Raw genomic sequence first — 24167 nt, forward strand, 5'->3', positions numbered from 1 at the left:
GTAAATTCTAATGTAAGAACCAGTTTTACACCCCACATTTAAAAAATCTAGTACTGTAAATAATAAGCCAAGCTGTGATATTGCCAGTGTTGGTAATGAATAATGTTTTTGTTTGTTTGTTTTATCCAGTTACATTACTGGGCATTGTGTCATAACCATTGGCAGTTCTGAAATGTGAGCTCCAGAAAAAAATTTTAAGTTTTAAAAATGCTAGTCATTTAATTTGATGAACATTTGAATTTGTATGTATTTCAACTACATGTAATAGCCTTTTTTCTATTTTGGTATGACCTTATTCTTAGCAATTCTATACCCTTGGGCACACAGTGTGATTTATTCTTTTTACAGAAAGTAGCTTTAATGCTTTATACACTTAAAGTACCTAAAGGTAAAGGGACCCCTGACCCGACTCTGAGGTTATCGGCTGAGGGAGTCGGCATACAGCTTCCAGGTCATGTGGCCAGCATGACAAAGCCGCTTCTGGCGAACCAGAGCAGCACACGGAAACGGCGTTTACCTTCCCACCTGAGTGGTACCTATTTATCTACTTGCACTTTGACGTGCTTTCGAACTGCTAGGTTGGCAGGAGCTGGGACTGAGCAACGGGTGCTCACCCTGTTGCAGGGATTCAAACCGCCTACCTTCTGATCAGCAAGCCCTAGGCCAGGCATCGGCAACCTCCGGCCCACGGGCCAGATACGGCCCATGGAGGCCGTTTATCTGGCCCATGGGCCACCCGTGAACTGAACCGCCCGCTCGGCAAGTCCCTTGCGTGCTGCGGTAAACCGGCGCAGCACGGCGCAGGGACTCGCCAAGCAGCTCTGGAAATTACATCTATGCAGCTGCAGAAGCAATTTCTGGCAGATATTTTGGAAATGGGCAGCCAGCACCGGAAATCGCTTCTGCGCAGCCACGGACATGCGCAGAAGCCATTTCCGGTGTTTGGTACATGGGCAGCACAGCACCAGAAATCGCTTCTGCGTCTGTACGGCCCATGTCCAGCCCACAGAAAGAAAATGTTGCCGACGCTTGCCCTAGGCTCTATGGTTTAACCCACAGCGAATTATGTGTAACAGCATGTGAGGTGGCCTTGATTTAAACAGTTGACATTTCTATATTTTTATATAGTACCAGTAACTGGTTTTTGCAGTGCCATTCAATGGTGCAATGCATTATTTGCTTCCACAGTAAAGTACTTCTTTTCCTTGGGAGTTTTGTTTTGTTTTGTATAAAAAAGCATATCCACCTCCCAACCTGCTTTCCCCACCACCCGTCAAATATCAGGCTCTTTGCACTGCAGATACCATTAAGCTTAAATTCTTCTAAGCATCTCCTCTATATAAATTGCCTTGATATTGTCTTCTAAACCACGTATGGTACTGTATCTACTTATATTGTCATGTCTTCACTTACTGTGGGCTTGCTGTAGTTCTCTAGGACCGAACACTGATTGTCAATTTGAATATTTCATTCTCCCTCCTTCCTTTGTCTCATTCATGACTTGTTAGGTACTCATTAAACATATCCTTAAGCACTGTTACTGGTCTACCTAGAATTAGATCACCAGCCTTGTTGCTGTGTCTTTGGGGGCGATGTCGAACTGTGCAGTGCCTGCTGTGGCTGTAGAGACATCCACGCTGTAATGAAAACACATGGCTTGCCTTAATATTGGGAACTGTAGTCTGTTAAGGATGCTGGGAATTGTAGCTCCATGAAAGGGCAAACTACAGTTCTGATGGTTTTTAGGAAAAGCCACGCGCTTTAAATGTATGGAGTGGATGTGACCTTATTTTTTTACTAGCCGGGTTTCTGCAAGGTTTCAGGCAGACAGTGTTTCCCAGCCTCACCAGGAAAAGCTGGGGTTTGAACTTGGGGCCTTCTGAATGCAAAGTAGGTCCTCTGCTGCTTGTGTGGAAATTCCACACAAATTAGATTTTCTAACAGGACAGGCCTTGGCTCGTGAGAAAGGGAAGAAATACGGTAGCACTCTGATCATTTTTTGATTTTCTGATGTAACTTCATATAGTGCAGGTAGCACTGCCCCCAAGTCTCATCCCTCCCCCCCACCGTCAAAATTTTCTACATGAATGGTGTTACAGTGACGCCTTGCTAGACGAATTTAATTCATTCCGACGGTCAATTCGTCCTACGAGGCACCGTTTCCCATAGGAATGCATTAAAAGTTAACTAATGCGTTCCTATGGGCTCCGGGGGACTGGCGGCAGTGGCGGCGCTTGGCTCGGGGAAGGCAGGCAGACAGGCGGCAACAGCCCTGGAGCTTCCCCAGGCTGTTGCCGCCTGCCTGCCTTCCCCAAGCAAGTGGCCGCTGCGCTTCGGCTCGGGGCAGGCAGGCAGCAACAGCCCGGGGAAGCTGTTGCCGCCTGTCTGCCTGCCTTCCCCGAGCCAAGCGGCCGCTGCGCTTCGGCTTGGGGAAGGCAGGCAGGCAGGCAGCAACAGCCTGGGGAAGCTGTTGCCGCCTGTCTGCCTGCCTTCCCCGAGCCAAGCGGCCGCTGCGCTTCGGCTTGGGGAAGGCAGGCAGGCAGGCAGCAACAGCCTGGGGAAGCTGTTGCTGCCTGTCTGCCTGTCTTCCCGAGCAAGCACCCTTCCCCGAGCCAAGCGGCTTCCCCAAGCCAGGCAGGCGGCGAAAAGTCCCCGCACCGCCACGCTTCGGCTCCGGGGGACGGAGCCGAAGCGCGGCGGTGCGAAAGCGAAAAGCTCCTTGCTGTTGGCGGTGGGGGGGGAGAGGAATGAAGGAAGAGAAAGGGCAGGTTTCTCTTCCTTCGTTCCTCTCCCCTTGCTGCTGAGCGTGCATAGATCCCAGGGTTCGGAGAAGCGCTTGCGCAGCGCTTCTCCGAACCCCGGGATCTGTCCTTGCTGTCGGCAGTGGAACAAAGGAAGAGAAAGGGCAGCTTTCTCTTCCTTCGTTCCTCTCCCCCCCCCCCCCGCCCGACAGAGCTGGCATCTGACGGGGGTTCAGAAGCCCTGTTAAATGCCGCTCTGTTGGGCAAGGCGGCTGGGGAAAGCGGAGGAACAGATCGTTCCTCCGCTTCTCCCCCCCTTCTTCCAGTGCTAGTTCCCCTTTGTGTTCCGCTGGTCTCTGCCGGTTGCCCCTCACTGCTCGCGGCAACCGGCAGAGACCAGCGGAACACAAAGGGGAACCAGCTGCAGCGCGGAAAGAAGGCAAAGGAAGATCAGCTGACAGGCGCTCACAGCTCATCTTCCTTTGACTTCTTCCCATGCTACAGCTGGCTCCCCTTTCGCTAGAGGAAAACCCTGTAGGTTTTGTGATCAGAGGTTTTTATGGCAACGCTTCGCAAGACAAAGCGGCGGCCATAGAAAACCTCGTCGTCTTGTGAGGCAACCTCCGATCGCAAAACTCATTCGTCTAGCGAAAAATTCATCCAGCAGGGCATTCACCTAGCAAGGCACCACTGTATCCTCAAAAACATATTTTTGAAATCTGACAATCTTTCAAAAAAAAACCCTGTTACCCTCCCAGAGCTGCAAGAAACTACATCAACGAGATGCAACTACAGCCAAAACACCTTTAATAGGAAAATGCTGGACAGAGGATCAGAATGCTGCACAGTTCGGGCTCATGCCTTCACAGCGTATTTCCGAGGCGGGTACAGGCGTTCTTTTCGCTGCTGCTTTTTTGTCTTCAGACCTTCTTCATGCTTGTTTAGCCTGCGCCGCATGGCACGTGTCTTCTTAGGCCGCAAGTCTAGAGGCTTGTATTTCTTGCCCTGTTTGCAGAACAGAGAAGCTAGGCTCAGAATGGAGGACTTTTAGAAGAGATACAGGAGACCTCATGAACAAAAACAGAGGCAGCTGCAGTTTGAAATTCTGGGTAGACAAGAATGTGGCCACTTTTGTGTCAGTAAGGCTTGGTGAAGGCTACTTGCCTGGCTGCCTGTGGCAAATACAAACACTACAAAAGGATTTTTGTACTACAAAACACTACAAAAGGGGAGCCAGGTGGCGCTGTGGGTTAAACCACAGAGTCTAGGGCTTGCTGATCAGAAGGTTGGCGGTTTGAATCCCTGCAGCGGGGTGAGCTCCCGTTGCTTGGTCCCAGCTCCTGTCCACCTATCAGTTCGAAAGCACATCAAAGTGCAAGTAAATAGGGACCATGCACTGCTCTGGTTCGCCAGAAGCAGCTTTGTCATGCTGGCCACATGACCCGGAAGCTGTCTGCGGACAAACGCCGGCTCCCTTGGCCTATAGAGTGAGATGAGCGCCGCAACCCCAGAGTCAGACACGACTAGACCTGATGGTCAGGGGAACCTTTACCTTTACAAAAGAATTATATGCTCCCTCCAGGATCAGAGGCACTAAGCCTCTCGATACCAGTTGCTGGAGAACACTGATCCAGGGATGGGGAAGCTTGGGTCCTCCAGATGTTGCTTAACTACAACCCTCATCATACCTGAACACTGGCTGTGCCCGCTGGGAATGATGGGAGTTGTAGTTCAGCAGCACTTGGAGGGCCAAAAGTTCTTCATGTCTGGTCAACTCAAACTGGCACAGAGAGTTGCCTTATACTCAGTCAGCTCAATGATACCTCCAGCTCAGCATTGTTTACACTGAGTGGATGTCCAGCGTTTCAAATGATAACATTGCCAGCCATACCTGGAAATGCAGGAGATTGAACCTGGGACCTTATGCAGGTAGAGTAGATGCTCTGCATGCATAATCTGAAGAGCTATGGCCTGAAAGTCTTCAGATACTCATACACAGTAAAATGACGCTTCTTGTCTAGTTTTTTAAAAAATTTCTTACAAAAATCATATCTCCGCACCACCCAAAATGTGTTTTGATTAAAGATTTCCAGAAGAGCTACATCACTGGCCATTGGCCCATGGAAATGTTACCCAGAGGCCCAGACCATTGCTCAGAAGTACAACACCCTCAGAGCATTGTGTACCTACTAGACAACTGCTTAGACCACATGGCCCAGCTAAAGTTATCCAGCAGGAGGCTGCTTTAGCAAGTACAGATTCACACTGCATCCATGGAGTTTCGAGCAGTGCTGGGTGTTAGCCTTGCAATCTCTGGCACTTTGGAAAGACGCACTACCCCCCGCCCATATTGAGATTATCCAATTTGCCTTAATATTTAATCCACTTAAGGCTCTTCCCAGAGTTAATAGGTTGCATCCAACCAAGGTCTACTCATAACAGAACCACTGGAATTAATGGGCCTAACTTAAGACATGTGCACTCATTTCAATGGGTGTACTCTTTTGAGTATGACCAACATTTGATGCAACGCATTATGAACATGCTGCCAACACTTTCACTGGGAGTCCCCCCCACCTTTGATCCACCAAAAGTAACTGCAAGAAAAAGGGTGGACCACAGAAAAATAAACTTTAAAAGGAAACTACAGACTCACTTTGTAGAACTTCCTGAGGTTTTCCTTCTGGGTCTGGTTAATGACTGTCAGCACTCTGGCAATGGATTTGCGAACCACCCGGCTGCAAGGGGCAGAAAGAGACACTTATGGTTCAGTGCAAAACGCAGCCAAAAGCTGACATTCAGAAATTTTTCCAACACACTGGACACTTAAAATTCATTACTGCTGAAGGATAACACAGTCGGAAGAGTGTGGCTGCTTATTTTTCCTCTTACAGACCTCATCTATTTTTCTTTTGTGTTGTGTCTTTTAGACTGTAAGCCTGGGGCAGGAACTTCTATAAGCCCCTGCGTTAGCCTTGTCAGCTAAAAAGCTAAGTGGGTAAAATGGCTTCAAGTTATTCAAAATAGCTTCAAGTGAACAAAGTAGTGCTGTACTAATGAGCTGTGGTGTCAATTACTTGGGTGGGCAACCCAACCTATTCAGCTTAAGAAATGGGTGAATCTAATGGTCCATTTAGCAATCTCCTATATTCAGCAGTGACCAACCCAACTCCATAGGGAGAAATCAAAAGCAAGATGAGTGTTTGCCCTCAACGTCTGGTAATCAAAGGTGTACTGCTCCTGAATACAGAAGCTAAATTTAGCAGTCGGAGCTACTCACTGAGCAGAGGTTTGCCTCCATGGGTGCAGATACACCCACATATAATGCCACTTTAATGGTCATCACTTCCTTTTCCCCAAATAATCCTGGGAACAGTATTCTGTTATGGATTCTGAGAGTTGTTGGAAGAGCCTTAATAAACTACAGTTCCCATAATTCTTTGGAATGGTGTAAGAGTGCTTTATATGTATTGTGTGGATGTGACCCATCAATTTGTACCAGCCTGAAACAGACATTCTCCCTGCTGCTCTGAGAGGCTTCCAGTTATGCATAGAAACATTAAAAGCTTGACAGTTAGGGTTTGGGGGGAGGCAGCAAATTTATTCTCTGCGTGAAAATGACAAAGGGAGGGCTACAAGCTACCAACGCTGAAAGGCTCTGCCTACAAATATCAGGCACCCAGGTCCCAAAATGTTAGCGGTTGCAGCACAGCTGTGGTGGTTGAACTCACATCTTTGAAAGTTTGGAGGCTGCTCCACCGGTCACCTTGGCGACCCGCAGCTGAGAGAGTTCCACCTTGAGGTCATCTAGCTGCTTCAGCAGCTCTTCTTTCTTCTTCCCTCGTAGGTCACGGGCTTTGATTTTGGCCTAGGAACAAGATTAAACATGGAATCAGAGCAAGAGAAAGGAGTTCACTGGGTTGTACCCAGTTCTACTCAGAGCAGGATGTGATTAACTAAGGACCATTCATTTCAATGGTCAACTGTAAGTAGAATGCAGCTGGATAAAACCCAGTCAATTAAGGCTGCGCTCTGTTCTGTCCTTGAAATACCACTGTATGTATAAAATCTTCTTGAGGACCAAAGTTAAACTGCATACCACAATAAAATAAAGTTTTTAAAAAGCCCTTTCAAGTTTAAAAAACCCCTCAAGTTGTTGGGAATTATCTGAGATATGTGGTGCAATTTCCATGGAGTTGTAAGAAAATGCCTATTCCTATCACAGAGCTAAAACTCTCATTGCTCCCCAGGGCAAGAGGGCCTGACTGTTAAACCATTCTGGGAATTGTAGCTCCAAGATGAAACAGGCCTAACAACTCTCAGAACACTTAACATGCTACAGCTTCCAGGGGTCTTTGGGGGAAGCAATGAATGTTTAAAGTGACTTTGAAAGTATACTGCAAGGGACCCAGGTGGCGGTGTGGGTTAAACCACAGAGTCTAGGGCTTGCTGATCAGAAGGTCAGCGGTTCGAATCCCTGTAACAGGGTGAGCTCCCGTTGCTCGGTCCTAGCTCCTGCCAACCTAGCAGTTCGAAAGCATGTCAAAATGCAAATAAATAGGAACCGCTAGAGCGGGAAGGTAAACGGTGTTTCCGTGTGCTGCTCTGGTTCGCCAGAAGTGGCTTTGTCATGCTGGCTACATGACCTGGAAGCTATACGCCGGCTCCCTCAGCCAATAATGCGAGATGAGCGTCGCAACCCCAGAGTCGGTCACGATTGGACCTAATGGTCAGGGGTCCCTTTACCTCTACCTTAAAAGTATACTGCATATAGGGCCAAACTACACACTACTTTATTATTACTGATCCCTGCCATCCAAATCAGTGAGGGGCTTTCAAGTCGCTCATTCTGCTGTCTCAGGCATACAGGACATGAATTCTCTGGTCACCCCTGTACATGGGGTGGGGAAATATATGTGTTTCCAAAGGGAACATCCTGTGCTTCCAGTTACACATTGTGGTGCCCCCCAGATGTTCCACTACCACCAACCCTAGCAAACATGCCCAATGGCCTGGCATTACAGGAGTTGCCCCAGAATATCTTCAGGGCATCACTGTGGCTACATCTGCATTAGAAGGCCTAGTTTTGGATAACTGGCACAGCACACTCTTAGATACACCAGATAAGGTTTGGAACAATATTCTCTTAACATTGTTATAAGGAAAAAAAACTGCTGTATGGGCTCTTGGGTACCCCATAAGGGAAAAAGAGCAGGGTTTTTCTTACTTTCTTATAACATGCATTAGTAACACTCAGTGAGGAACAAAGTTTGGATAAGAGATGTGCAAAAAACAGAAAGGCATTAACATTAAGAAAACAACAACTGTAGAACATGAATATACTCTAGGCCAGGCACCCCCAAACTTCGGCCCTCCAGATGTTTTGGACTACAATCTCCATCATCCCTGACCACTGGTCCTGTTAGTTAGGGATAATTGGAGTTGTAGGCCAAAACATCTGGAGGGCCGCAGTTTGCGGATGCCTGATCTAGGCCAGTGTTTCTCAACCAGTGTGCCTCCAGATGTTTTGGGACTACAACTCCCATCATCCCTAGCTAGCAAGACCAGTGGTCAGGAATGATGGGAGTTGTAGTCCCAAAACATCTGGAGGCGCACTGGTTGAGAAACACTGCTCTAGGCTACCTATGACACAATACATCCTGCTCTTACATTTCAGCCCACAGGTGTAACAGACAACCTTTGAAAGTGATGGAATCTCTTTTGTTAGGGGTCTATACAGATACCAGGTAGCCACCAGAGACCCGGAAAAGCAGAAAATGTTGGGTAACTGAACCAGAGACCAGCTGCAAGCACCTCTGTTCCACCACTCAGCTTTGGGCCACACACGCTTTGAATTGATGCTGCAGACATCAGAAGTGCAAGGGCGGGTTGTTTCTTGGGGAGCCCCCAAGAAGGATGCTTGCCACAGCAAACCCAGATGTGCCACGCTGTAACGTGAGAAAAGGCCTTCACGTACCCAACTAGGAGCCCTCCAGCTTCCAAAAAAATAAAAATCCACTGGCATTTCACCCAGACTGTCAAGGAAACAAGCTGCGCAGTCCGATAGCCCTGTAAACTATTATCTTCCTCCCCACATCGGGGCTCTTTCTTCCCTTAAGCCTGACTCGGCACGGCCTACTCAAACCAGCCCTCCGTATAGCAATATCGACCCCGACGTCGCTCCCCATTTCGTAGAATCATAAATTGTAAAGGGAACCCAAGGGTCATCCAGTCCAACCCCCTGCAATGCAGCAATCCCAACTAAAGCATCCAAGACAAACGGCCATTCAACATCCGCTTAAAAGCCACCAAAAACCGGGCTCTTCGTGCCGCCTAAATCTTCAAGCTTTCCCTCGTCCCATCCCATCCAGCTCCGTTGCCCAAAACCTCATTCTAGAGCCTGATGAAAGCGGATTAAAACCGCCCCCCAGCCCCGCACTCACCATGGCGTCTACTACGATCCCAGGCTACCAAAGCGAAAAGAAAGAACGGAAGCCGGCAAGGGACAGGAAGCCAGTAAGGCGGACTCAACCAATGAACGCATAGCTCGCGGGGGGGGACTGGGAGGAGAGTAGAAGCTCTTATTCTCGTCTCCCCTTCTCGTAATGGTTTATCCCATGTAGCCAGATGAGTAGCTCAGCTGCAGAGTTTGTGAATTCTATGCCCCCACCACTCCCGCCCGCCTCTCCTGGGGCTTATGTTAAGCATTTATATTAAGAGCATTAAAGGGATGATCAATATAGTAATCGAATTATTTAGCAATTAGAAAGCAGCGCAATTCAATCAACTAATTGCAAATGAAATGAAATAAAAACCTCCTGATAACGGAGGCATATTAATAAAAATTGTTGGTTTTGATGGTGGTGGTTGGTTTTGTTACATTTGTTATCTGGTGATGTGGGCTTTTTTACATTTTTCATTATTGTGAATTATTATTTATAAAGAGAGCATACTGCTATCTTTTACCAGATAAGAGTAATCTCCACAATTAATGGATGCAACCAAGGATTTATTGTTTTCTTTACATTATTTATATACCAGCAATTCCACGAAAATGCTCAAGACTACTCACAAAAAAAGAGAAACTAGTGCAATCCTGGGCGTATTTACTCAGAAGTAAGTCCTAGTGAGTTGAATGGAGTTTACTCCCAGGCAAGCAGGTACAGTATTTGGACTGCTACCAAATAGTGTTGTGGCACCTTTAAAAACTGGGCTTTGATACCATACTTTTCAGGGAGTAAGGCCCATTGAACTCAATGGGGCTTACATCTGAAAAGATATGTGTAGGGCTGCATTGTAAGGCATTTCTTACTGCATAAGCCAGTTTCCCCCAACCTGGTGCCCTCTGGATGTTTTGGACTACAACTTCAATCACGCTGATGGGAGTTGTAGTCCAACACCTCTGGAGGGCCCCTGTTTGGGGAAAGCTCTTGTAAGCTTCTGTGTACAGTGGTACCTCGGTTTAAGTACACAATTGGTTCCGGAAGTCTGTACTTAACCTGAAGCATACTTAACCTGAAGCAAACTTAACCTGAAGTGAACTTTCCCATTGAAAGTAATGGAAAGTGGATTAATCCGTTTCAGATGGGTCTGCGGAGTACTCAACCTGAAGCATACTTAACCCAAAGTATGAGTGTAATTGGTTCTGGAAGTCCGTACTTAACCTGAAGCGTACTTAACCTAAAGCGAACTTTCCCATTGAAAGTAATGGAAAGTGGATTAATCCGTTCCAGACGGGTCCGCGGAGTACTTAAATTGAAAGTACTCAAGCCGAAGCGTACTTAAACCAAGGTATGACTGTATTGCACTCCAGGTCTTCACAGGCATTTCCATCCTGCTAGGGGCGGCCCATCCCATTTCGCCACCTGCGATGAAAAGGGAATATGCCACTCCCTGCCCCCTACTGCTGCCCCCACCCCTTTCAATCCCACTGGAATGCCACCTCTCGCTCAGTTCAGGGAGAACCAGGGTGCTCCTCAAGCTGTTGCTGTTCATCTTCTCTGCCCCGGGGCAGCAGCAGGGGTGACAAGTGGCAATGCTGCGCACCAGAACACCTTTGTCTCACCCGTGAGAGACGGGCATTCTGGTAGTGGCAGAAGTGGTGGGGCAGGCAGGACTCTACCTCTTGCGCTTCTGCTATCCGAGGCAGGTGCTTCACCTTACCTCATGGGTGGGCAGGTTCTTCATCCTGAGCTCCAAGGTACCAGAAGGCCCTGTTATTTTCACACTGATACTGCTACTCTTCTGATGGTTTCAAAAATAAAACACAAACAATGATACAATGTAATCATGAACATTATCTTCAGAAATCAAGATTTAGTATTTTTTTCAACTAGCAACTGTTGACTTGCATCTCGGGATCATTCTCTCCTTGGGAATTTGTCATGAATCTGTTATGATATACTTAGCAGGAACATCTAAAATGGCAATGCGCAGTCTGGTGCTGTGTGTGTGTTTTTCATTGGAATTGATTTCTACTGAGCATTACAGTCATACCTCGGGTTACAGCCGCTTTAGGTTGTGTTTTTTTGGATTGCACTCCGCGCTGAATCCGGAAGTACCGGAACAAGTTACTTTCAGGTTTCGGCATGCACGCATGTGCAGAAGCACTAAATCGTGCTTTGCGCATGTGCAGAAGTGCCAAATCGCAACCTGCGCATGTGCAGATGCACAGATGCGGGTTGTGAGCGCTGCAGGGTTGCGAACGTGCCTCCTGCATGGATCACATTCACAACCCGAGCGTCCACTGTACTCTTTACATGGGTATTGGGGGGACCTCAGGCATGGAGTGGGGAAATGTGGCCCTCTGGGCCTCTTTCACTGCTTCTCAGGCCTCTCAGACCACATGCCCTATTCAAAGCACAGCTCTCACCAGGCTGTACCTCTCACCAGCCTCATTGACTTATTTTGCCTGGCTGGAATGTGACCTTAATAACATAAAAACAGCCTGCTACCCCGAAATCTGTAACATTATGTATTTGTGTGTTTTTATATTGTAAACTGCCCTGTGATCCTTGGATGGCGGGCGGTCTAGAAATTTAATAATAAATAAATCCCACGCCTCTGCTTGAGCAGATTTGCTTAGCATTGAGGATCCTAACAGGAAGACCACATGAGCTTTTTCACAGCCCAGTCCTTGTGGATAACATCAGAAGTCATTTGTTCATTATTTTATTCGTTAGACAATACTGTGGCATGGATGCACACAAGATTTTGCACTGAGGCTGCATCTCTAGACTGCACACTAATGCAACACTGGTGTGCTCACTGTCAATGGGCAACTTCAAGGTGTTGTAGGAAAATTGGGGGGGGGGGGTGGATTTTGCTGCCCAACTCCCCAAGGGACATACATCACAGGAGGCAGCCTGCAACAGAAATTTGAGTGTGGCTTCTCTCCTGGCTGCCAGGATACCTGATAATGTTTTGCTGATTGCATTACCTGGACAGCCTAGCCATTCTTTCGTGATTGTAAATACTTTAGTTCTTGAATCCAGGTCACAAATCCACCCTGTTCATACACAAATATGCCTTTAAGACAGGATTTGAAAATAACTACTGGGAAAGGTTTCTCCAAGATATCTCCTTCTACATAGGGAATATTTGGAGTAATTAGAAAAGCAAAGATGGCTTTTGGGATTGTTCTGTGTGCTAAAATAATGTGAACTTTCCCTCAATTAATATTACCTAAATTTAAAGGTTGAAAGATTGGTTTTCTGTGGTGTGTCTGCTATGTTTGTACCCAAATTTTTTTAAAACAAAGGCCACCCCTGCTCTCCCTTCTTGTGATCCTTTAAACTGGTCTTGCACTGGACAGCCTGGAGAAATAGAGAAATGTTCCTTGCCAGTCTTTCAAACAGAACTATCCTCTGTACAGGGTACTTTACAGGAAGGGCTGCAATTTGAATATACTGTACAGCATCAACTTTGCATGCAGAAGATTCCAGGTTAAATTCTGGTGACTGATTTGTTTTCAACAGTTTTAATTATTGTATTTTTCAATTGCTGTAACTTGCTTTGGGACCTTTTGGTGAAGGAAGGGTAAGAAACTGAATGAATCATCATCATGCCTGGCACCTGCATTTAGGGTTAGGGTTTTATGTACTGTGGCTTGCCACTGTTTCATTGATTATAGTTTAGAAATTATTTATTGTAACTGTTGAGTGGATTTCTGTTTAACTTTTTTATGCAGATATTATTATTTTATACTATCCTCATGATTGTTGAATGTTACTTTTGTGATGTAGGTTGCTTATTTTAAAGTTATGTTTTGTGTTGTTTTTATTATGTTAGCTGCTCTAAGCCCAGTCTCGGCTGGGGAGGGCGGGATACAAATAAAAAATGTATTATTATTATTATTATTATTATTATTATTATTATTATTATGAGATAAACCTGTCTTAAACCCTGGACATCTGCTGCCAGTCAGGGTAAGTGGCATGTATTGTTTACTTATTTATTTATAGCTCACCTTTCCTTCAAGAAGCTCCAGGTGTATACCCTGGATTTACGTTTAGCTAAACGACTAAACAACAACAACAAAAGAGTTGATGACTGGCCAGTGGTTACCCAGTGAGCTTCATATTGGCCAGGTGGGGATTTGGTCTCCAAGGTCCTAGTCCAGGCATCCCCAAACTTCGGCCCTCCAGATGTTTTGGACTACAATTCCATCTTCCCCGACCACTGGTCCTGTTAGCTAGGGATCATGGGAGTTGTAGGCCAAAACATCTGGTGGGCCGCAGTTTGGGGATGCCTGTCCTAGTCCAATCCTTTAACCTAGCCTTTCTCAACTTTGGGTCCCTGTATGTTCTTGAATGACAACTCCCATCATCCCTGGCCATACTGGCTGGGAATGATGGGAGCTGTAGTTCAACAGCATAGGAATCCAAGGTTGAGAATGGCTGTGTCTAACCACTAAACTAAGCTAAATGAGCCAATGGCTTGACTCAATGCAGTCATACCTCAGGTTACAGACACTTCAGGTTGCGTCTTTTCATGTTGTGTATAAGGAATTTTTTCTACGTTCCTCTGTTCCTAGTTTTTTTCTTTCTGTGTTTCCCTCTTTCTTAATGTTAAGAAGGGGACAGTCTTCTGGATATGGAGATACATTATGAATTTATTTATTTATAATAATGTTTATTAAATTTTCAAATTTTACATTTCAAATTAAACATATTTTATTATACCATGTGTTCATTGACTTCCCACACCTTCCAAGGTTCATTTAGCTTATCCACCATTCCTGCACATTTGAATATATCCTTCCAATTTCCTATCCTATCTTTCCTATCTTACATCAGTTCAAAATATTTATACTGTTGAATTACTTTAATACTGCCAGCGATTTTAACTGCGCACAATTATTTTCAATATACTTGACAAAAATTTTACACTCCTTTTTAAATACCTGTTCTTCTTGTTCTGTTGTCCTACTTGTTAGATCTGCTAATTCTGCATATTCTATTATCTTAAGTTGACAATCTTCCTTACTAGGGACGTCTCTCACTTTCCAATTTTGTCCTAACAAATTCCAAGCCGCTGTTGTAGCATACATGAATTAAGCTCTTCTGACTCCTGGGAACAGCTGTCTGAACAATTCCTAACAGAAATGCCTCTGGTTTGGGGGGGGGAGTTGTTTTAAACATTATTTTTCATCTCATTATATATCATTTCCCAATATACTTTAACTTTTTTGCATGTCCACCCCGCATGGGAAAAAGTTCCTTCTACTTCTTTGCATTTCCAACATTAGTCCGATTCCACATTATACATCTTAGCGAATCTACTCAGAGTTAAATACCATCTATGGATGATTTTCATATAATTCTTTTTCAGTGTGTGTGGCATGCAGTAAATTTCAGATCATTCTTCCAAAGTTTCTCCCAGAGGTTTAAGTCTATATGACTGTATATCCTATACCCATTGCCCAGTGGGTCTTCAACACTTTAACCAGCTCATCTTTTGTTTCCCATTCCAACAAAAGTTTATACATTTTGGACAATAATTTTTCCATGTTTGTCAATAGCTCTTTTTCAAATTGATGAGCTTTGGTCCAAAAAGCATTTTTTCTTATCTAACTTAAACATGAGGGACCCAGGTGGCGCTGTGGGTTAAACCACAGAGCCTAGGGCTTGCTGATCAGAAGGTCGGCGGTTCGAATCCCTGCAACGGGGTAAGCTCCCGTTGCTCGGTCCCAGCTCCTGCCAACCTAGCAGTTCGAAAGCACATCAAAGTGCAAGTAGATAAATAGGGACTGCTCTGGCGGGAAGGTAAACGGCGTTTCCGTGCGCTGCTCTGGTTCGCCAGAAGCAGCTTTGTCATGCTCGTCACATGACCTGGAAACTGTCTGTGGACAAACGCCGGCTCCCTCGGCCTATAGAGCGAGATGAGCACGCAACCCCAGAGTCGGACACGACTGGACCTGATGGTCAGGGGCCCCTTTACCCTTTACCTTTAACTTAAACATACAGTATCATGTACTTGTAACTTGACTCCTTACTTCTTCCAGTGGTTTCGGGGTCCCAGATACTTCCCCCTGGTTTTCCTCCCCCCACCAACATGAGCATGCCTCAGCATTCTCTGCCACCGAGCATGCTCACACCTCTTCCTGCTGTTTTGGGGTTTCTCTACCCTCCCTCCCAACCCCAGATAATTGTTTTATACTTCTGAAAAAATTGAGCCCCCCCCCACCTGGTCTTGTGCATTGTAGTTACGTTTTGGCTGCAAATGGACTCACACACTTGGGATAACGGAGTTCACTATATTAGCATATCATGATTATAAAGATATCAGATTATACTGTATATGGAAAGTCCCACACCTATCCCAGGCAGCCATTCCTCCCTACTTCCTTACAGGAATGGTAATCACCACCACCACCATCACCAGCTTGGTCCCAGGGCGGGTTACAACATTTTTAAAAAAAATCAAAAGTTAGATGTCAAAATTGTGTGTGGGGGGGGGGACCCCATTAAAACAGATTAGCAGAGTATACGTTAAATCTGCCTCTCCTTTCAGAGCAACGCCTCGCTTTGCCCTCAAGGTGGCGCTCTATGACACCCCCTCACCCCCCCTGTCCTCCCTCCCGCTTTTGCTTTCTGAGGGTGAGCGCCTGGAGACTCAGAGGCGAGAGCGGCGGCGAGCCCAGCCAATCGGACTCTTCCTCCTGGGCCGCGAGGCCAATGAGGGCGCCGGAGTGGCGCGGCGGGGGCGGGCCGAGCCAGGCCGTGCCCAGGTTAGGCTGAGGTGGAGGCATCGCTCCCTTCCAGCCGAGAGCGAGCGAGCGAGTGAGGGAGCGAGCCGCCGCCGCCGCCGCCGCTGCCGCAGCTCCATCCTCGCTCGGGAGCGCGGATGGTGAGAGGGGCGGCTCGCCAGCCCCGCACCGGCCCGGCCTCCAGGTAAGCGTCGCGTGGGAGGGGCCGAAGGTGGAGCGTGTGTGGGGTTGGTTGTGCGAAGCGTCCCGTTCAGCGAGGTGGGTTTTTTTGGGGTGTGTAAGATGGGGGCGATGGTGAGGGGCAGTGGTATTTCTGGTGCATTGGGGGCGTCTAGGGCGTGTGGACGTGGTTGGGCTGAGGAGGGGAAAGGGTGGCGCGGGGGTTTGGGGAGGGAAAAAGGCTTCCCGGTGCCTTGAGGGTCTGCTGGGAGCTTCTGGGGCGCAGGGCGTGTGGACGTTGGGGGGCTGAGAAAGGGAGATGGGCGAGGGGTCCGGGGCATGAGAAGGATGAGCATAGAAGGGCTTCCTGATGGACCTGGGAGCCGTCTGGGCAGGGAGGAGAGAGCGGGCATGGGGAGGGGTATTGTGGGTATGGGGAGGGCTTTGGGGGTATGGCAGGGCCATCTGATTTGAGGGGTGTTGCCTAGTGGAAGGGGGTTAGATACGTGAGAGTAAGGAGTGGAACATTATCATGGGCTGTGGACTATGTTAGAGGATTGTATGCTAACATGGGGGGGGCATGGGGAGGGGTCCAGGGTTACTGAAAGGAAGCTTGGGGGGTCTATAGAGTGAATGGCAATTGAAGGCTGATATGTGAGGGGGTTGGGGCAAAAGGGGTATAGTGATGAGTTTTGGGGTATGAGATGCGTGAGGGGTGAAGGGCTATTGGATGGATTGAGGGTTGTCTTGGGATGTGTGAATTAGGGGTTGAGTTGGTTTGTGGGCTGTGCTGAGGGTTTATATGCTGAAGTATGAAGGGGCTTGGCAATGAGAGGAGCCCTCACCTTGAGGGGCTGAGTTGTGGGGTTTCTGGAAAAATGTGGGTTGGGGGAGCATGACTTGGGGTGGTGAGGTTCCTTTGAGGGGGGTTGTGTGCGAGTTAGAAGTAGAAGAGTGTGGTAGGTTGATGATTGCATTCCACTTTTTTCCTATCGCCCCAGGCATAACAGGAACGTGGCCCCAAAAAGGTGGCTTATGAGAGAATATGGCCCTCACATTTGGGATCTGTCTGCAGAATTAGGAAGGGTTTGGGGTATGGATGGATGTTGGTAGAGAAGTGAAGGGTTGGAGCTTAGGGAGAATTGGGAGTTGAGGAGCCAGGGTACGAAGTGGGAGAAGGCACCAGAAGGGTTACAGTTGTTTCATGGGTTTGGGGTATAAAGGGTGAATAGAGGCTGAGTTGAAAGGAAAGGACATTTTAAGGAGTTGAGGCTGCCTTGGAGGTTTGTTTGGGTTGTGTAATACTGTATTGGGGATTAGAGAAGCATGAGGGTGCTGGGAATAATAATACAGTAATAATAATAATAATAATAATAATAATAATAATAATAATAATAATAATATGATTTATACCCTGCCCATCTGACTGAGTTTCCCCAGCCACTCTGGGGTAGAAAGGTATGGGGGAGTGGGGCAATGTGGTTAGTTCAGAGATTTGTGGTATGAGAACTCTGGATATGGGGGAGTGGGGTTGGAAGTTGGGGGCAGAGGTTTTTGAGGTGTTGGAATAACTGTACTGTGAGGGATTTGGATTGAGAGTTTAATGTTTGGGGTGTTGTTTGTAGGTGTAAGTGACAGGTGGAATTTATGCAATGATTTATCCTGAATTTGGGGTGGAGAGGGTATAGACAGTTTGCTTTGTAGGATGTTGTGAGAACAGGAGGCTTGGGATGGGACCATTGAAGATAACAGCTTCTTGTGGATGCTGGTGGTGTTGGTAAGGTAATGATCAAGAGAAAGATTTGGGTCATAGGCATGGTTGGTGGGTGGTCGTTGACCTTGAATAGGTGTAGGATGGGTGCCAAGCTGTGGAGGATACTGCTTTAGGTGTCAGTCTCATTGGCCAAAGAACAGTCCATCTTTGGGTCAAAGGTGGGTGACATATATTGATTGGAGGGAGATTGTTGCATTGGGTGCAAGGTGAAGTGACCTATGAATAGGTATGGACACTGATGGGTAAAGAGCTTGGAATCCTCAAGAGGGGGTGGCATGACTGTTACCCAGTGCCACCTGGAGCAAAGTCACTACAAAATAGGGGCAATGTTCTTGTGGGCTAGGAACGGTGTAAGTGATCCGTTCTTTGCTTCTGTGTGTATAGGGAAGAAAAGACTCCAAATAAGGGTGACACCTATCTCATGTGGGAGCCATAAGATCCCTTAAGGAGAGAAGCCTTTTGCTTTGCACCTATTGATCCTCATTGCTCTCCAGTGCTTAAGATGTCTTTGAGTGTAATGTTCTGTCAAACGCAGGCAAGTATGTAAGCTGTGATTGTGGAGGTGGCTGTTGATGTGTGCTCGTCTTGGGTGGAGTGGGGTTGTCGTCCTTGCTTGTCCCCGCAGCCCTCTGTCACTGCCTTCTCTCTCTCCCTGCCCCCCCCCCTGCTCCAGAACCACAGGCCTGGCGGAGAAGCCCCATCGCAGATGCAAAAGCAGGTAAGAGGATGGGCATCTCTTTCCTCCAGACCCTTCCCCAATTTAGTGCTGACAGGTTCAGTAGCCTCTATTGATCTTGCTTTCCCTCTTACTGTAGCAGTGCCTTTGTGTGTGTGTCTCCCTGTGTGTGTTTATTTGTTTGTGTGTGTGGTGGTTGGGGGGGGAGGGGCACAGAAAAGATGTTTAGGATTGGTTTGAAAAATTGAGCTGATAGGTGAACAGGTTCTGTTTGTTTTCCTGTTGCCGTTGCCCTGGAGAAGATAAAGATGAAACTGCACCCCTTGACTGGCTCTTAATTCTAAACGGGGTTGTAACTGCAGAGATATATTTTACTTAGTGCTAGTTACATGAAGGTAATTAATTGCCTCACCCCTCAAATCTTGAGGAGGAATCTCTAAGAGGGAACAATCCATCTTCTTGGATGTATGCTTCCCCCCGGAAAAAAACAAACACTCAAGGGAGTGTGTTTCTTATTGCTTATGTACACTCATTTCTGCATCTCTCTTTGACTTAGAAGAGCCTTGTCTCGAAATGTACACTGCAGTCATATTGGCTGCACTTCCTGTTGGCTTCCCATTCTTCAGTCTAGGGTTTTAATTTCTGAACCAAAGCATCACTCCCTGGTGTGTAGCAATGGGCTTATTCCACAGGTTTTATCTGCCTTCCCCCACTTCTTTTAAAATATGTGTTGTAAACAGCCTCTGGCATGTAAGACTCTTGAGTGTTCTGGAGTCTCCCTCCCCCCCTTACTTACTGCTGGAAAAACATACCCTCCACCCCAGTTACCGAAATGACATCAGCTTCTTGCATGCATGCATGTGAATCAACCCTTCCTATGTGAGCTCTCTACTGAGTGCTGGTCTGCTGGCTGGCTGCACTCGCAGACTTGCCCTTTTTGTTGGTGTCTGGATTGCTTTGCAAAAGAAGAAGAAGAGGCAGCTATGGCAACGCTGAAAAATATTACCTGAATTTTTTTTGCTTGTGATGCATGCTGATGTGAACTGGGGTAGGAAAGTCAGTGTATGCTGTGGAAAGGCTTGAGAAGTTTGCAATCCCCCTCCCCCCTAGTCTCTGCTATTTGTCAGGAGACCTTGCCTTGCATTCCTGGAGTGCTCTGCCATAGCTGAAGAGCTTTAGGTAGCTCTTTAGGTAGTTTGTGTTCCCTCCCACCCCACCGCCATTTGAGCAGGATGCTCTCTCTGTGTATCCACAAAGGTGTAGAAAGCAAAGGGAATCCTGAAGGGTTTGCAGGTGAGTTTGTGTGTGTGTGTGTGTGTGTGAGAGAGAGAGAGAGAGAGAGAGAGAGAGAAAGAGAAAGAGAGAAAGAGAGAAAGAAAGCACACACTGTGACTCCTCTGGAGGAGGAGGAGGAGGAGGAGGAGGAGGAGGAGGAGGAGGAGGAGGAGGCGGCAATGGGGTGGGGGAAAATTCATTAGATGCTTTTTGAAGGTTTTATTTGTTGCAATGGCCTGTAGGCCACGCAAATAAATAAAGTTTTACTTTTGAAGGTTTTATTATTAAGCAGATGTTTTGCATGGATTCCTAGGTGCCACTCTCCTTTTCTTGCTCCTTTGCCCACCTCTGCTTGATGGCATTGTTGATTCTACAAGTGGCTCAGGTTTCTGCATCTTATTTTCTCTCAAGTGTTTGCTGTGTAATGTTACTAGCAGTTTTCCAGCACTGTCAGGTTGAAAATTCTCTTTGGGCAAAATTGTTAAGATTATGACCATTGAGCGCTGTGCTGTGATGGTGCTCCAAGAACTGAGCTGAACCTCCTGTAGTTTTGCAGGTGCAATTTATAGTTTTGAGGTTTGGGCCCTTTTACATGTGGCCCAAGCAGAACTCCAAGAGGCCATCTTGTGAATTCTGTTGCGAAAAAATGGATTGCCCAGTGAATTACAGTGGTACATCTACTTACGAATTTAATGCGTTCCGAACACATATTTGTAAGTCGAAAAAAATTGTAAGTCGAATCCCATAGGAATGCATTGGGAGAAAAAATTTGTAAGTCGAAGCAACCCTATCTAAAAATTCGTAAGTAGAAAAAATCCTATCTAAACCGCATCCAAGATGGCGGACGGAGCTCCATTCGTAAGTAGAAAAATGTGTAAGTAGAGTTATTCGTAAGTAGAGGTACCACTGTACATGGGAATGCAGGCAGGTCTGTGTTCTGGAGTTTTCCTAACACACTGGGCTCTGTTTTTCTGTACCTGGTCAGGTTTCCCATTCTGAAATTTGTATATTGCCTGATGTGCAACTAATTGAGCTTTTGTACAGCCTAAAATCATAATCCTAAACCTCTGGCCATGTAGCTCACCTGCAGTGCATTGTAGGATATTGGTGGTGGGGAAAATTTCAATGGTAGATCAATAGTAATAGAATCATAGAGTTGGAAGTTACACCCAAGGGTCATCTAGTCCAACCCCCTTCAATTCAGGAATCTCAACTAAAGCTCAACTAAATCCCTGACAGATGACCATCCAACCTCTGCTTAAAAACCTCTAAGGAAGAGAGTCCACCATCTCCCGAGGGAGTCCATTCCATTGTCAGACTGTCAGAAAGGTATTCCTGATGTTTACTGTCAGAAAGGTATTCCTGATGTCAGAAAGGTATTCCTGATGTCTTACTGTCAGAAAGGTATTCCTGATGTTTAATCGGAATCTATTTTCTTGTAACTTGAAGCCATTTATTCTTGTCCTATCCTCTGGAGCTGGATAAAACAAGTTTGTTCCCTCTTCTATGTGACAACCCTTAAGATATTTGAAGATGGTTATCATATCTCCCCTCAGTCTCCTTTTATTCAGGCTAAACTTACCAATTCTTTCAACCATTCCTCATAAGGCTTTGTTTCCAGACCCTTGATCATCTGGTTGGGCTGACCAAAGCAGAACAGAGTGGTACTACGACTTGATCTGGACACTATACTTCTGTTGATGCAGCCTAGAATAGCATTAGGATTTTTTGCTGCTGCATTACTGTACACTGTTGACTCATGTTAAGCTTGTGGTCCATTAAGACCCCTAGATCTGATTCACATGTAGTAAGACAGCAGTGTTAGAAACTGAGATAGAAAAGCTAGGAGCCAAATGGCTCCTGGAACCTGGGTTACAGGTGTAAAAGCAGAATGGCTAGTCACCCCCCCTCCACCCATGAAGCAGCACTTTCTATTTATTTTTTTAAACACATGAACCAATACACAATTCACATCAGTGACACATTGTTAATAACCCATTTTAATAGCAGTTCTTAATTGGACACCACAAACATAAATGGGGCTCAGCCTCAGCAATAGTGGCTAACCCTAAGTATTTATAAATACGTGTGTGTGTGTGTGAGAGAGAGAGAGAGAGAGAGAGAGAGAGCACTCAATATGTTATGTTGTATCTTCAGCAAGTACTGCAGTCACAGTTAAATATTGTACCAAACTTCTTAGAAGAACAGGTCGAACAGCACAATCCTACACAATTTCTACACAGAAGTAGATCTTCCTGAAATAGATCCAAGCAAATGGGATTGGGATTGCAACCTAATTCATTATTGTTGAGCAAATAATCTCCATTCACAAGAAAACTTTTTTTTTGCAGGACTGTCTGTACACCTGAGCCTTCAAAATTCTGTTACATGAAAGGTTCTGGGTACCCGGGATGCCACATTTACTGTGGCAAACTAACTGTGTAAACATTAGTGCATTTTGCAGACCTTCCTTTTAATATCCAGAATCTGAGAATCTCTTAAAACATTAAAAGATTAATGTAAGTACCATCCCCCCCTCTCCCTTGATGGGTGCCCATCTTCTCTCAAGAGTGTTTTCTTGTCCCAGCCCATGGGACAACAAGGAAATGTCAGACTTTCCAAGTGGGTTTAAATGTGTTAAGTTTTAAAATGCCATAATATTTCTCCTAAATATTGGGGGAGGAAAGGAGGTCCCAAACCTCTCCAAAGGAGCCTTCCAGCACCTCATTATGTAAACAAGAAAGAAATGCCCACAAACAAACAAAGTAAACTTATTGTCAGATAACAAAGCAAGCCCCCCAACAAAAGCAGAAAGAGACAGAGGGAGCAATGGGGGTCGGTGGGCTGAATGGCAGTTTGCTTTGTCTTCTGCTTAGGATTTAAAATATTAAATCTCCCCTCCTCCTCCCTACCCCTAAGAGAGCTTTGCAGGTTGTTTGTTTACTTATGCAAACAGTGCCACATTGGAGTCTCTTTAGCACATAAAAAGTCTTCAGGAGAGTAGCATGGAAAGGGAATGCCAGAACCTCAATTGCTCTCCTGCAGGGGAAATTTATTTCACTGGCAAACAAGGACTGCAAATCTCAATTTGGTTGCTAGATGGCTCTCTTGAGTCACAAAAAACGACTGGCGACTGGTTAATTTCGAACAGTGTAAGCCGGGTGTCCCCTATTGTATATTTGTGCATCTGGTTCTTCCTGCCTAAGTATAGAACCTTACATTTGTCTCTAATGAAATTTATTTTGTCACTTTGGGCCTAGTTCTCCAATCTGTTAAAACCATTTTGAATCTTGATTCTGTCTTCTGGGGCATTCACTCCCCCCCCCCAGTTTGTTGTCATATACAAATTTGATGAGCAGCCCCTCAATTCCAAGTCATTTATAAAGATGTTGAACAACAATGGCACCTAAAGGTGTATAATGAAGGTGCCAGGTGAACTTCGCTTGGGAGTGCATTCCACAGACGGGGAGCCACTGCAGAGAAGGCACCTTGTCTACCTCCTCGAGCCTTACCAACTAAAACTCATCCAACGCAACAGGACTAGACTGTGCTCCGGACAAAAGGCCCTGTACAACCTGGAAAAGCTCTGCTGGATGACATAATGAGGACGCAATGGAGGCAGCAATATATGCCTTCTTTGCTGCCTTCACTGCCACTAGGTAGGCTGCGACACCCCACTTGACACTTTTTTCCAGGATGACGAGGAACCATTAGGGAGCACTCATTGGATTTCGTCAGACAACCAGCTACAAATCCACCTAACAGTTACCTCGTCTAACCCTCATTTTACCAGCTTCATCCATTGTGAGAAGGGTAGCCAGCTGGTTAGATCTGGCCCTGTAGAACCAACTTATCTGGCACATGACAACATAGGAAGCTGCCTTTATAATGTGTCAAACCATAAGTCCATCTAGCTCAGTTTTGTCTACACTGACTGTCATTAGGTCTCCAGGGTTTTAGACTGAGTTCTCTCCTAGCCATACCCTGAGATACCAGGGATTGAATCTATGATCTTCTGTGTGCAAAGCATGTGCTCTGCTGCTGCAATTCATTTAAAAATAAATCAAGATTCTACTTCTCATTGTTCTGAATACAGAGGCTGAATTAAACAGGAACACTGGAAGCTGCCTTACACAGTCAGGTCTTTGGTCTATCCAGCTTAGCAGTCTACATTGACTGGAAATGGTTCTCAAAAGATTTAAAACTGGGATCTCTCCAAGCTCTAACTGGATATGTCAGGATTGAACCTATTTCCTTTTGCATGCCAAGCAAATGATCAACCGCTAAGCTGCAAACTCTTCTTTAAACTGGCAGCCTTACAGCATGTAAATC

At 46.2% G+C, this 24167-nt stretch overlaps 2 protein-coding genes across 6 annotated transcripts in view; one reads left to right on the plus strand and one right to left on the minus strand.

Moving 5' to 3' along the window:
- Nucleotides 1-3531: 3531 nt before the first annotated feature.
- Nucleotides 3532-9212, minus strand: RPL35 (ribosomal protein L35). Its single transcript, XM_035114086.2, has 4 exons — nt 9185-9212; nt 6473-6609; nt 5398-5479; nt 3532-3746 (listed from the first exon to the last, which is right to left on the minus strand). Exons 1-4 carry the CDS (start codon nt 9185-9187, stop codon nt 3597-3599), a joined length of 372 nt encoding a protein of 123 aa, XP_034969977.1. The 5' UTR covers nt 9188-9212; the 3' UTR covers nt 3532-3596.
- Nucleotides 9213-15949: 6737 nt separating this feature from the next.
- Nucleotides 15950-24167, plus strand: part of SCAI (suppressor of cancer cell invasion) — an 83759-nt gene continuing 75541 nt past the window's right edge. For 2 of the 5 annotated variants that reach the window (XM_035112857.3, XM_088664866.1), the window contains exon 1: nt 15950-16135. In XM_035112857.3, the coding sequence (XP_034968748.1) occupies nt 16089-16135 (47 nt within the window). In that variant the 5' untranslated portion in view covers nt 15950-16088. Of the gene's footprint in view, nt 16136-18557; nt 18603-24167 lie in introns of all 5 variants that reach the window. The other 3 variants (XM_035112855.3, XM_035112856.3, XR_009557033.2) reach the window with 3 other exon arrangements.

This window comes from Zootoca vivipara, chromosome Z2, assembly GCF_965207765.1.
Source record: "Zootoca vivipara chromosome Z2, rZooViv2.hap1.1, whole genome shotgun sequence".
NCBI lineage: Eukaryota > Metazoa > Chordata > Lepidosauria > Squamata > Lacertidae > Zootoca > Zootoca vivipara.

Bases quoted from the DNA above. Each gene is read 5' to 3' on its own strand.
- RPL35 (XM_035114086.2), bottom strand. The intron at 5,480-6,472 runs GTGAGTTCAACC...TGCCCCTTGCAG, and splicing joins GCCTCCAAACTTTCAAAGAT to CCGGGTGGTTCGCAAATCCA. The intron at 3,747-5,397 runs GTGAGTCTGTAG...TTCTGCAAACAG, and splicing joins ACCTCAGGAAGTTCTACAAA to GGCAAGAAATACAAGCCTCT.